A 14,031-nucleotide genomic window follows, 5' to 3' on the forward strand; every position below is an offset into this window, starting at 1 on the left:
CTGAGTGGGTTAACACTCTGCCTTCGGCTCAGGTCATGGTCTCAGGGTCCTGGGATCAAGCCCTGCATTGGGCTCTCTGCTCAGCGGGGAGCCTGCTTCCCCCTCTCTCTCTGCCTACTTGTGATTTCTGTCAAATAAATAAATAAAATAAAAATAAATAAATAAACAAATAAACATAATAATAAATAATAAATAAATATAAAATAATAAATATAAATATAAATAAATGTAAAAATAATAAAAATAAAATCTTTAAAAACAGAATTTTATGGACTGGAGAAGTTAAAAAAAATCTATGTTAAAAGAGAAACAGCTGATTTCTTGGTAAATGATAGACTATATAATAGATATATAACTGATGCCTCTAGTTAATTTGGGTGTTTCCAATTATAAATATTGTAACTGATTTGTGACTATGTATTTTCATGAGTAGCATATGTTATTTTGGTAAAAAACTTTTTTTTGGTTTAATAAAAATATTTAAGATAACTTGGCATATAATAAGTTCTTAATAATAGTTAGTTTCCTTTTTCTGTTCTTATTTTTGTTCCTTTAGTCCAGGGTGTTTCAACCTCAGTACTATTGACATGCTTCAACTAAGCTTTTATAAATCACCTCTTCCTAGTTTCTATTTATATATCCAGGATGTATGTTTCTATTGTTATAGCTCATCTTTCTCTCCTTTGCTGGGAGATTGTTTCTTCTCTCTCTCTTTTTTTTTTTTTGGAAAGATTTTATTTTTAAGTAGTCTCTACAGCCAACATGGGGCTTGAACTTACAACCCCAAGATCAAGAGTTGCATGCCCTACATACTAAGCCAACCAGGTGCCCACCCCTGTTGCTTCATTTGATTTGATTTTTAAAGAACTGTGGTTTTCCCTTAATATATATATATTAGTGTTAATATGTATATTAGTGTTAATACTTTTTGACATGTTGAGGGCAGCTGAGTGGCTTAGTTGTTGAGTGTCTGCCTTTGGCTCAGGTCATGATCTCAGGGTCCTGGGATTGAGCCCCGCATGGGGCTCCCTGCTCAGTGGGGAGCTGGCTTCTCCCTCTCTCACCCCCGTTTCTTGTGTTCCCTCTCTCGCTGTCTCTCTCTCTCTCTCTCTCTCAAATAAATAAATAAATAAAATCTTTAAAAAATATTTTTTGACATGCTATATAAATTTATTGTATTAGCTTACCTAGAAAATGAATTTTTCTAGATAAATTTTCAAATTTGAATAAGAAGTTGACTTAAAATAGTTAATAGTGAGAAAAAAGATAGTTAATAGTGAGCTAATCTTTGGATATAAACTCTGCTTTACTTGCCACTAGGTGGACCCATTCTCATAATGAACTGAGGAAAACTGAAAAATGTTCTTTTTTTTTTTTTTTTTTAAATATTGAAGACCTGTTATACTAAACTTGTAGTTAATGGATTTTTTTTTTTAACAACAAATACATGAAATTCCAAATTTTTCTGCAGAGATTTGCTTTCATGAAGTTTTTATAACTATATCTTACTTTAAAACTCTAGTCATCTATTAGTGGTTTAAAGTATAATAAGACTAAAACTTTATGTATTTGTATAACAAGGAATATTAAAAGAGCTGTGGTACTTTCTTAATTTATATTTCATCACATGACTTAATCACTTAATTAGCAATTATTCTTACATTTTCTATTCATAAAAATATCTTGCTAGAGTAAAAGTTAGAATGAAAAACAGTAGTGGTTTAGGTGAGAAACATTTTTACCTTAGAATATTTGTTGCTTAAATTGGTCTGAAATATAAAGCAGAAGGAAAATTTACATGTTTGGTTTAGATTCATGTTGTGAAAAAATGTCTGTTTGTAGGTAACTTTGTAATTTTTGAGGCCCCTTTCCTTAAGAAGCAATGGGGATAATGGAATTTATAGTTTCATGATTACAGTCGTTTATTTCTAAGAGGTATTTTTCCTGTTCAAGGTTGAGCTGTTTTTATCTCTTTAGAAACTTATTTCAGTTGTATCCTTGTTATCAATTATTGTCAACCTCTGTGACTTAACCAGCTTCTTCTCAGACTGTAAACATAGGAAACATATCTAAGCCTCTTATATTAAATGATAACCCCCCCCCAAATCCCATACCTTTCTTCTTGTTTTATATTTCCCCTTCCGCTTCCCAGCTGATTTTTTGAAAGATGGATACTTGAATTCACTTATTCCCATTCACTACATTGCAATCTGGAGTCCTCCCTGTGCACTCTTATACAAATAGTGACTTTCACTTCAATTGTGACATTTAAACAGTTGAACAGTCATGTCTTGAAACTTTTTTTTTGTTGTTGTTGTATGTGACTCCATGTTCTCTTTGTTTTCTTGACCCCATGGCTTTTATTCTTAGTCTTTTTTATAAATAAGTTTTCCTCCCTTACTTACTCTTGAAAGGTTGGTTTTCTTCAGATTTCATTATTAATTTTCACATACCCATTCTTAGTGATCTTATCTGTACCACAGCCCTCTTTCCTAGTTCAGTATATGTTGATTATTCTTTAATTTGCAGCTCTAGCCAGCTCTCCACCTCTCTGTGAAGCTCTTTGCTATTTTTCCCCCAAATACTTTGAAGTCCCAGAAGAACCTTAAACTCATCATCACCAACTGTACTCATTACCATGCCTATAAGACTGATGTAACTCCCGTACTTTCTGAGCTAGTAAATGTTGCCACTGCCCACTTAACCACATCAGAAACCAGAGACTCCTTGTACGTCTTTTCTCTCTATGTTGCTGGTCATTCACCCCTCATTTTGGAGATTCTGCCTTAAATGTCTCTTTAGTCTGCCTCCCCTCATTATCGCTAACATTATGACCCTTGACACTCAGACCCTTATCTCACATCTAAATTACTGGAATGGCTTCCTTACTGTTTTTCTTGCCTTCGTTGTTGCTTCTCTGTCTTCAGTTGAACAGCCATTGGAGTGGGTTATTTATTTATTTATTCTTTAAACATTTGTTTAGTATGTATGTATGTATGTAAGTAATCTCTACACCCCGCGTGGGGCTCGAACCCACAACCTTGAGATCAAGAGTTGCATGCCCTTTTGACTGAGCCAGCCAGGTGCCCCTGGAATGTTTTTTAAAAAAACATAATTTTATTGCCATGCTTAAAAATTTTTAATATCTCTCCATTGCCCGTATACTGTCTTTAGTATGGTACACAGTTTTCTTCAGGATATTGTTCTTCTCACTGCCTCCCAACTGCATTTGGTATTACTTTTTTATTATACTCCATGTTATAGCCATTCTGATTCATTTATAGTTTTGCCATATGTGGTGTTTTGATTCATGCATATTTTTGTTTGCGCAGATTGCTCCTGTCTATAGTTCCTTTATGTCCTTGTTAATTGGGTGTTGTTCATTGACTAAGGTTTTTATTCTAAATATTAATGATTATTTAGTATGAATGTAGAAAATAGGTGATTTGGTGTAGTTGATGATAACTCTATGATACTGGTTTTCAAATTTTTTTTTTTAAGTAGCAAAAACCTTTTTTGGAAAGAAATCTTACCGTGTTACAGAAATGACATGAAAATGATACTTTTATTTGTATACCTTTAAAAATGTATCAAAAAATAAAAATGTATCAAAGTTACATCTTTGATAAAGTCAGTTGTTAAAAACAAGTGTTTTGGAATATGTTTTTAATGCCTATTGCAGACTTACATCAGCATCTCACTTTAACTTCTAGGTTTTTTTTTTTTTTTTAAGAATTTATTTTATTTATTTATATGAGAGTATGAGCAGGGAGAGAGGCAAAGGGAGAGGTGGGAGACTTCCCACTGAGCAGAGAGCCTGACATGGGGCTCCATCCCAGGACCCCAAGTTTATGACCTGAGCCGAAGGCAGATGCTTAACTGACTGAACCACCCAGGTGCCCCTCACTTTATTAACTGGATTTAAAAACAGTCATCATTATTGAGCTGCACTCATTTATAATGTACAATTTAATGATGTAGATACCCATGAAACTACAACCAAGGTTCAGAGCGTTTGCATCTTATGCTCCTTTGTGTTCAGCCTCTCTTCAACCCTTAGTTACAGATTAGGCAATCACTTCCTACCTTCTGTCACTATAGATTAATTTGGATTTTTTAGAAATTGTTTTAATTGAAATATATTTGACATAAGAGATTGTGGAAATTTAAGGTGTACAACATGTTAATTTGATATATTTATACATTGTAATATGGTTGCCATTGTAGCAATAATTAGTACCTCTATCATGTTACATAATTTTTTTTTTAGTGGGAATAATTAAGTTGTTTCTTCTCAGGTTTGATGAGCATAATTCAATATTGTTGTTTATATTCACTATGCTGTGCATTAAATCTCTAGCTCTTACTACTCATTGCAAATTTGTTTTAGTTAATTAATTTAAATTTGTTTACATTTAAATAACTCTGTCCTATACCTCCTTCCCGCCCCCATTTCCTGGTAACTACTGTTTTACTCTTCTGACTTTATGAGTCTGGCTTTTTTTATTTTCACATATAAGTAACATCATACTGTACTTGTCTTTCGCTGTCTGACTTATCTCCCTTATTTAGCATAATATGTCAAGGTTCATCTGTGTTGTTGTAAATGGCAGAATGTTCTTTCTCCTGACTAAAGTTCTATTACATGCAACCCCCCCCACCTTACATATTCCTTTATCCATTGATGGGTGCTTAGGTTGTTTCCATATCTTGGCTATTGTCAGCAATGCTGCAATAAACATGGAAATGCATATATCTCAATATTCTATTTTCATTTCCTTTGGGTGCATATAGTGGAATTTCTGGATCATATGGTAGATGTATTTTTAATTCTTTGAGGAAACTCTATGTTTTCCATAGTGGTTGAACCAATTTACATTCCCATCAGCAGTGTAGGAGAGTTCCCCTTTCATCACATCCATGCCAGTACTTACCTCTTGTTGCCTTGGTGATAACCATTTTAACAGGTGTGATGTGATATCTCATTGTGGTTTGGATTTATATTTCCCTGATGATTAGTGATGTTAAGTATCTTTTAATATACCCATTGGCCATTTTGATGTCTTTAGAAAAATGTCTTTTGAGATCCTATGGCCATTTTTAAATTGGCTTTTTTTTTTTGTTATTGAGTTGTATGAGTTCCTTATATACTTTGGATATTAGGCTCTGATATAATGTACGGTTTGCACAATTTCTTTCCCATTCTGTAGATTGCCATTTAATTTAATTTAATTTATTTATTTATTTGGGCAGAAGCTTTTAAGTTTGATGTAGTTTCATTTGTTGATGTTTGCTTTGGTTGTTTGTTCTTTTGGTGTCATATCCAAAAAATCATTGGCAAGATCAGTGTTGAGTAGTTTTTCCCCTATATTTTTTTCTGAAGTTTTATGGCATTGGGTCTTATGTTTAAGTCTTTGATCTGTTTTGAGTTAATTTTTGTGAATAGTGTAAGATGGGGTCCAGGTTTATTGTTCTGCATGAACATCATTTGTTGAAGAGACTGACATTCCCCATTCAGTGTTCTGGGTTCCCTTATTGAATATTAGTTGACTGTATATGCAGGAGTTTAATTCTAGGTTCCCTGTTCTATTCCATTAGTCTATATATCTGTCTTTATACCAGTACCATACTGTTTTTAATCACAACAGTTTTGTGGTATAATTTGAAGTCAGGAAGTATGATGCCTCCAATTCTGTTATTTTTCCTAAGACTGCTTTGGCTATTCAGGGTCTTTCATGTTTCCATACACATTTTTGCATATTATAGACTTTATGTAAAAGAAATTTGTATATATGGACTTTCTGTTGTTTTGTTTTCTGCTTTCACACAGGTTTTGAAATCATCCTTATTGTATTTATTAGTAATTCATTCATTTTTATGGCTGAATAGTAGTTATGGAATGGATATACTACATATTTATCCCTTCACCTGATGGTTGACATTTGGGGTATCTGCACTTTTTGGCCATTATAAATAAAATTGCTGTGGACATTAATCTTTATGTGTGTCTTTGCACATATATTTTTATTTTTCTTCAGTAAATAACTAAGATTAGAATGTCTGGGTCATTTGATGTAGATGTATGTTTAACTTTTTAAGAAATTGCCAAACTGTTTTCTAAAGTGATTGTGTTTTTTATATTTCTATCAGCAGTGCATGAGGGTTTCAATTCCTCTATATCCTCACTTACATATGACATTGTTAGTCTTTTTGATTTTATCTATTTTAATTGGTGTGTAGGGGTTGCATTGTGATTTTCATTTTCATCTTAATGATAATGATATTGACTGTCTTTTCATGTACTTCTTGATCATTTACACACATTCTTTTGTAAAGTGTCTTGAAATCTATTGCCCAGTTTTAAAAAAATATTAGGTGTTTGTTTTATTACTGAGTTGTAAGATTTACTTATATATTCTGGATAGAAGTTCTTTATTAGATATATGTAATGAAAATATATTTTGTGGCAATTTTTTTTTCTTCCTTTTTTTTTTTTCTTTTTAGAGGAAGAGAGAGCTAGGGGAGGAGAAGAGGGAGAGAGAGACTCTTAACCAGGCTCCACACCTAGCATGCAATCCGATGTGGGGCTTGATTTCAGGACCCTGAGATCATGCTCTGAGCCAAAATTAAGAGTCAGGACACTTAGCGACTGAGCCACCCAGGTGTCCCCTGGTGTTTTTATTTTCTCAATGACATCTTTCAAAGAGTAGACATTTACCTATTTGAAGTAGCATTATTTATCAATATTTCCTTTTATTTCATGTTTTATCTGAGAAGTCTTTTCCTACACTAAAGTTGCAAAGATTTTCTTCCATATTGTCTTCTAGAAGTTTTGTAATTCTTTTAGTTTATTTATATATTTGATTTTTGGTTGCCCTTTATTAGGATGCTTTATATACAAAGAGTAGAGTAGTTTGTTAAGATATGGTCTTAAATGTCGAGATATCTTTACATTAAACAGAGATAATAGGAAAAGCTTCATTTTCGATGTTTGTAGGAGAGTGACTTAAGTAATGTCATGTTAATAATGTCAAGCAAACTATTTTAATTACTTCTTCAAAGTAGTTAAAATGATTTAAAAATGCAGTCATTTTTGGAATTTATGAAGCTCATTTGCAGCTTTTCAGAATATAGAGGTAGGACAGCATTTGAATATGTACTGAAAAAAGGCGTAAGAAAAAATTATTTTTCTCAGGTTTTTCTTCTGCAAGTTTATTTTACCTTTTTAAAGAGTTATTTAAGGGAGAGAGAGTGGCAAGGAGGGGCTGTGGGAGAGGGAAAGAAAGTCTTAGGCAACCTCCACACATAGCACAAGGCTGGATGTGGAGCTTGATCTCAGGACCATGAGATCATGACCTGAGCGGAAACCAACAGTCCAACTGACTGAGCCATCCAGCTGCTCCCTGAAGGTTTGTTTTAAATATTATAAAATGACGTAAAGACATTGTCCGTTTCTAAGAGAACGTCAAAGTAGTTTTATTTTTATGGTACTATATATCCATCAATTATTTTAGACCTAGTCAAGTGTTGTGTGTATGTGTGTTTGATAAAAACACTTTCTTATTTAAAGTGCTTGGATTCTTTTTTTTTTTCTTTGAAGATTTATTTTTCATTTGAGAGAGAGAGAGCGAGAGAGTGGGCACAAAGGGAGAGGGAGAAGCAGATTCCCCGCAAGCAGGGAGCCCAATATGGGGCTCTATCCCAGGACCTTGGGATCATAGCCTGAGCTGAGGGCAAACGCTTAACTGACTGAGCCATCCAGGCGTCCTTAAAGTGCTTGGAATCCTTTAGTTTTAAGAGAAATCTTTAGACTTTAGAGGTGATTTGTAACCAGTATATACTAAACTTCTTGCTAATGAGATAAATTAGATTCTAAGGACTTGAACTAATGAGTTACTAAGCTGTAAGAGAGGGCCAAGTTTTTAAAAATGTAGTTATTTTATAAAGTCATTAAAATGTTTTGCTTACAGGTTGGAATTTTAAAGTCAAATGTGGCTTTTGAAGTGGTATTTTAGTTTTAAACCAAAGCTACTTTATTTTCTAGGTGTTCATTGTACCCATGGTTTCAATCGCACTGGTTTCCTCATATGTGCCTTTTTGGTGGAGAAAATGGATTGGAGGTATTGTTTCTTGTTATAATGGAAGATTAGTAATTGATAAAGAATTTTACCGATTTTTTTTTAGTTTTAGCATTTTATATTGTCAAATTTTTGGTGAAGTCCTAATTAATAATATTTAAAGTGGTTTTCATTTTAGACTTGATTAGTCTTAGAATATCATTTATTACCTGGTATTTTGTCCTAAGTAGCATTTTAGTTGAATGTTTGTGGATATTTATATACTATATATTTTCTTTTCCAGATTTTTTTCACATCTTCCAGAATTACCAGAAACAAGTTTACTCAAAATCTTTTTTTTTATATTCACCTTTGGAAGTTACTATTGTTATTATTGTTCTTTTTCTTTTCTTTTTTAAAGAATCTAGCTCATGCCCAACGTGGGGCTCAAATTTACGACCCTGAGGTCAAGTTGCATGCTCTAATTACTAAATCGGCCAGATGCCCCTTGTTCTTTTCATTTTTAATAATACTTTTATTTTTTATAGCTGCTGAATATTAGGAAAAACCTGTAATGGTATATGGAGAAGTTGTTTTGGGGACAGTTACTCTGTATGAACCAATCAAGTAAACATGGCTTTATTGAAGTACCTTTTTAGATCCTGAGAGATTAGAACCTTTGTTGCCTCAAATTCCTTGGGCAAATGGGATATTACTACCTGAATTTTCTTGTTTACTGATTGAGGGTCATTATTTTTGTTTATAAAGCCTCAACACAGTAGGTCCTTCTCTGAATGTAATCAGTTGAAGTACACATATTGTATATTTCCCTGTTCACACATCCTCTGGTTCTCTACTGCGTGCTCTTCTAGCTCTGCCTTTCTGGCCTTTGAGGTGCTTTTGACAGTAACCCCAGACTCCTTGTCAGTGTGTGCTTTAGCCTCTCTCTGATGGCCTTTGTTCTTTTTATCAGGTCTGTTGAAAGTTCTTAAAAGCTAGCATGCTTTTACTTTATTCATATTGGCGTTCACATTTCTTTGATTTCCCTTAGAGTTCGATCTCAACCTTCAAGCCTTTATATACATTTTTCACAGACTTTACCAAGCTCTCTTCTGTCATTGCAGCTTACCTCTCCAGGGTTTAGGGATTATCCATGTACCTTGTATTAAAGCTGTTTCAGATTTGTCCTTTAGTAGATTGAATGCCTTGGGCCTGGGGAATATGATTTGTCCATTTTGTAAACCTGTACTGTACTTCCTTTGGTGACTGAAATAGAATGAGTTTTGATAAATCTGCATAAATGAAGAAAAGTGAGGAAATTCCATGGTGTTTGTTTTCCATAGTATTGAAGCAGCAGTTGCTACTTTTGCTCAAGCCAGACCACCAGGAATTTATAAAGGTGATTATTTGAAAGAACTTTTTCGTCGCTATGGTGATATAGAGGAAGCACCACCCCCACCTCTTTTGCCAGATTGGTGTTTTGAGGATGATGAAGATGAAGATGAGGATGAGGATGGAAAAAAGGAATCAGAACCTGGGTCAAGTGCCTCCTTCGGCAAAAGGAGAAAAGAGCGGTTAAAACTGGTAATGTTTAAAAATATTATAGTCTTTATTTCTTCTGAAAGCTTATTGAGATTTATGTATTTGTTTAGCTAGATTTTAAAGTTATTTCATTCTGGCTGTTTCTAAAGATTCTTGATAGCCATGAGTCTGCCTTTTCTATGGGAAAAGCTTGCAAGAAGTTCACTTAGTTTTTGATTCTTAGGTAAACCAAAGAACTCTTACATATTAGATTGAGAACTTACTATTTTTTGCAAAGTATTGGAAGATTCCAGCTACATAGTGAAATTTTTTTTACTGATGCTTTACAAAATTGTTACATAGTTAAAATAACTTTCCATATAAATTCTGTTCTTCCCATGGTTGGTATTTTCATATTTTCTATAACATTGAACTGAGAAGACTCTTCTATGGACAACTCCCATTAAAAGGGCTAACAAAAACCATTAGGAATTGTTTTCTTGGGAGGATAGGAGAGATACTGAGAAGAAAAGTACTGATTGTACTTGTACACACACAAGTATATGGTACAGGCTGAAGGGAAAAGTTAGGGAAAGTGTGGAGATAAGTAAATGTTAATGAAGTAATAAATAAGGAGTGTGGGATATCATAGTTGAGCAGTAAAGACTATACAACTCATTTATTAGTAGGCAGTGATTCACAGGCAAGGAAGAAAATGCCTTATTTTTATGTAAATCGAATGATGTAGTTATTTGGGCTTTTTTTTTTTTTAAGATTTTATTTATTTATTTGACAGAGAGAGAGAGAGAGAGAGAGAGAGATCACAAGTAGGCAGAGAGGCAGGCAGAGAGAGGGGGAAGCAGGCTCACCATTGAGCAGAGAGCCCGATGTGGGGCTCGATCCCAGGACCCTGAGATCATGACCTGAGCCGAAGGCAGAGGCTTAATCCACTGAGCCACCCAGGCGCCCCTATTTGGGCTTTTTAAAAAAAGTTCCTTGCTTGAAAAACATTATTTTAATATATATTTACACATTTTAAACTTCAAGATTTTGAGGCCACTGAAAAGTGTTAATTGCTTTGAAACATAGAAATAATTTAAAAAGTAATGTATTTTCTTAGTCTAACTCATTGATTATTGAATCACATATCTAGAAAAATAAGAATCACATTCTAAGGAAACGCTAATAGCATAACATAACATAGCATAGATGATTACCTTCTTATAGTATCATTTTTGTAAGGAAATTCATCTTTATTTTTTAAAAACAGTGTTAACCATGAGCATATGCTAATGTGTTTTTGCATTACAATATAATATTTGAATGTGTAAAAGAGCTTAAAGCAAAGAGTTACTGTTTCACAGAATGTGCTAAAGTTTGCAGGGTTTTTTCCCCCCCAGCAGAAGGGGTCTTAAAAATGACATTTATTTTATAATATCAAGTACCATTAAATCTCTGTAGGGGCAGAAGAGCTTCAGCAGCATTAAGAGAAACATAGCCAAGATGGCCATGTTTCTTTAGGGAATATAAAGGATATTTAAAATAAAATCCCTGGGTGCCTGGGTGGCTCAGTCGTTAAGCGTCTGCCTTCTGCTCAGGTCATGATCCCAGGACTCATGATCCCAGAGTCCTGGGATCAAGCCCCGCATAGGGCTCCCTGCTCGGCGGGAAGCCCATTTCTCCCTCTCTCACTCCCCCTGCTTGTGTTCCCTCTCTCTCTGTGTCTCTCTGTCAAATAAATAAATAAAATCTTAAAAAAAAAAAAAAATCCCCATTCTAGTTTTTCCTGTTTTGTTTTGTCAGTTACTAAGAGCAGTGTTTAAAAATTTCCCACTACGGGGAAGCCTGGGAGACACAGTTGGTTAAACGTTCATCTCTTGATTTTGGCTCAGGTCATGATTTCCAGGTTATGAGATAGAGCCCCTTGTTGGGCTCCATGCTGGGCATGGGGCATACTTGGGATTCTTTCTTTCCTGCTCCTCCTGCCCTCTTCCCCCTCAAGTACCCCACTATGACTGTGGATTTATCTCTTTCTCCTTCTAGTTCTGTCAAGTTTTGCTTTATTATTTTGAGGTGATATTATTTAGTTTATACAAATGTGTGTAAAGGATTATTAACTCTTAACTGTGTCTTCACTTTTAGCATTAAAAATATCTAATGTTAGTATGATTGACTGCCCAAGCATCCTTTTGGATAATGTTAATATGTATTATCTTTTTTCTATTCTTTTGCTTTCAGACTTTATTTATCTTTTATTTAAGGTATGTCTGCATTGCATTGTTGGGTTTTGTTTATCCATTGAATAGTTTTTGCTTTATTGGAGTATTTGGTCCATGCGCATTTATTTTACTGATATAGTTAGATTTAAAACTTAGAGTTTTAACTCCCCCACCATGGTATGCTCCTTTTTATCTTCTTTCTTACCTTCTTTATGCTTAATTGTTTTTATATCACCCCAAGCCATTGCTTGTTAGTTATACATTCTTTTACTGTTCTTTTACTGGTTAGTCAAGATTTCAGTATGTATCTTTGACTTGTTAAAGTCTGGTATATTTTAGTACTTTTGCCACTTTTTAAACAATGCAAGAATCCTAGAACCTTTGGTTGCATTTACCTCTTCCTGCCTTTTTATTGTTGTGTATCTTAATTCTACAAGTGTTTTAAACCTCATAAGGTGCCATCATCATCATTATCATCATCATTTTATACAGCAAATATTCATTAGATAAACCCACAAATTTATCCTTTCTGGTGCTCGTCTTTCATCTATTTTTGTGGTTCCAATGGGATAGTTTTTCTTCTAAACGAAGAGTTCCCTTTAGTATTTTCTTTCTTGTGAGTCTGCTGCAGCACATTCTCTCAGTATCTGTGTAAAAATGTCTATTTCTTGACATCATTTGAAGAATGTTTGTTTTGGGCATAGAATTTTGGCTTGGCACTTTGAAGATATCATTCCATAATCCATTTCTATTAAGAAGTTGCTTCTCTGAAGCTAATTTCTTTTTGTTTTTGGTTCTCAGCAATTTTACTATGATATGTCTACCCAGAGTTTTTTTGTGTTTATTCTGCTTTCTATTTATAGTGATTCTTGAACCTATGGTTGGATTTGTTGTTTTAGACAATTCTCAGCCATTATCTCTTCGAATATTGGTTCACATCCATTCTTTTTCTCTTCTGGGACTCACCCAGAAGATGTGTTTCCCGCCCCCCCCTCCCCGAATGTCTCTTTTATGTTCTTTCTATATTTTCTACTCATTTTTTCCCCCCATTTTTCAATTTGGATATTTTCTTCTGACCTCTTTCTTCCAGTTTACTAATCCCGGTTTAGCTTTGTCTGAATTGATGTTCAATTTATCCATTAAGTACGTAATTTCAGTTATTTCACTTTTGGAATTTTCATTTGAGTTTTAAAATAGTTTCAGTTCTTTGCTGGAATTCTTCATCTTGTCATTTAGGTTTTTGAATTTATTAATCCCAGTCATTTTAAAGCCTGTGTCAGATACCTAATTGATGTGGATCTCTTCTGGATCTTTAGTTTTTCTTCTTTTGATTTCTAGTCGTTTATTTATTTTTTGTCATGCCTGCATATTTCTGCTTCTTAGTCATTATGTATGAAAAATTGTGGGAAAAATTTGAGACTTTTGCATCATGTTTTCTTCCTTCAGAGAACATTTACTTTTGTTTCTACACAGGGTTAAGAGTAGGACATCTTAGCTCAGTCAAGGATGGAATTTTCAGAAACTAGTCTTCAATTTTGGGGAACTGGTCTCTTTTTGGTTCAGCTTAATTCCCAGAGTGTAGCCATTTGGGGATCCTAACTGAAAGCCTAAATAGGATGCTTCCTCCTTAGTGGCCTGAAACTCCAGTTTTTGTTTCCCTGTTCTTGTGATATTGCTGAAAGCGTGTTCAGCCTTTTAGCCTCTTACCTACCATTTTGGAAACAGTGCCCATAGAGGAAGACCAGTACCAGATGTGTAGCTCCCCTCTCTGGATTCCTTTCCTTCTGAGTTCTTGGCTCTTCAAGCCTTTACTGCCTTTCTACTTCTCCAGTGTCTTCAAACAAGCGCTTTTAACATTTTGTCTAGCTTTTTCTCGTGGCTGCAGAATTGATTTCAATAACTAGGCGCCATTGCCAAAAGCAGAAATCCTTCTTTCTCCTGTTTTGGAGAAAGCAGGTAGGTTTGATTTCAAAGTGGTTAAGTAGTTTTTACCTCTTTTCAAGTCATAACTGATAAATTATAAAATTATTAAATATATTTTTTACTTATAAAAGTAGTATACTTACATTAAAGAAAATTTGAAAACAAAAGAAACAACTTATAATTCTTTAACTTTTGTCTTACTACTGGCATTTTGTCATCTTAGAAGAATTTCTTCCCATTTACTTATCTAATTTAAGAGTGTACATAAATGACATAAAGATCAGGTTTCTTTATAAAAGTACAAACATCTA

General features: G+C 34.0%; 1 protein-coding gene across 2 annotated transcripts in view; it reads left to right on the plus strand.

Annotated features, from left to right (window-relative positions):
- Positions 1-14,031, plus strand: part of LOC111158833 (RNA guanylyltransferase and 5'-phosphatase) — a 348,867-nt gene that overhangs the window by 18,421 nt on the left and 316,415 nt on the right. For both annotated transcript variants that reach the window (XM_022521114.1, XM_022521115.1), the window contains exons 5-6: positions 8,045-8,120; positions 9,401-9,641. In XM_022521114.1, the coding sequence (XP_022376822.1) occupies positions 8,045-8,120; positions 9,401-9,641 (317 nt within the window). The remainder of the gene's footprint in view (positions 1-8,044; positions 8,121-9,400; positions 9,642-14,031) is intronic.

The sequence above is a fragment of the Enhydra lutris genome, unplaced genomic scaffold, assembly GCF_002288905.1.
Source record: "Enhydra lutris kenyoni isolate GAN:26980312 unplaced genomic scaffold, ASM228890v2 scaffoldscaffold63, whole genome shotgun sequence".
Classification (NCBI taxonomy): domain Eukaryota; kingdom Metazoa; phylum Chordata; class Mammalia; order Carnivora; family Mustelidae; genus Enhydra; species Enhydra lutris.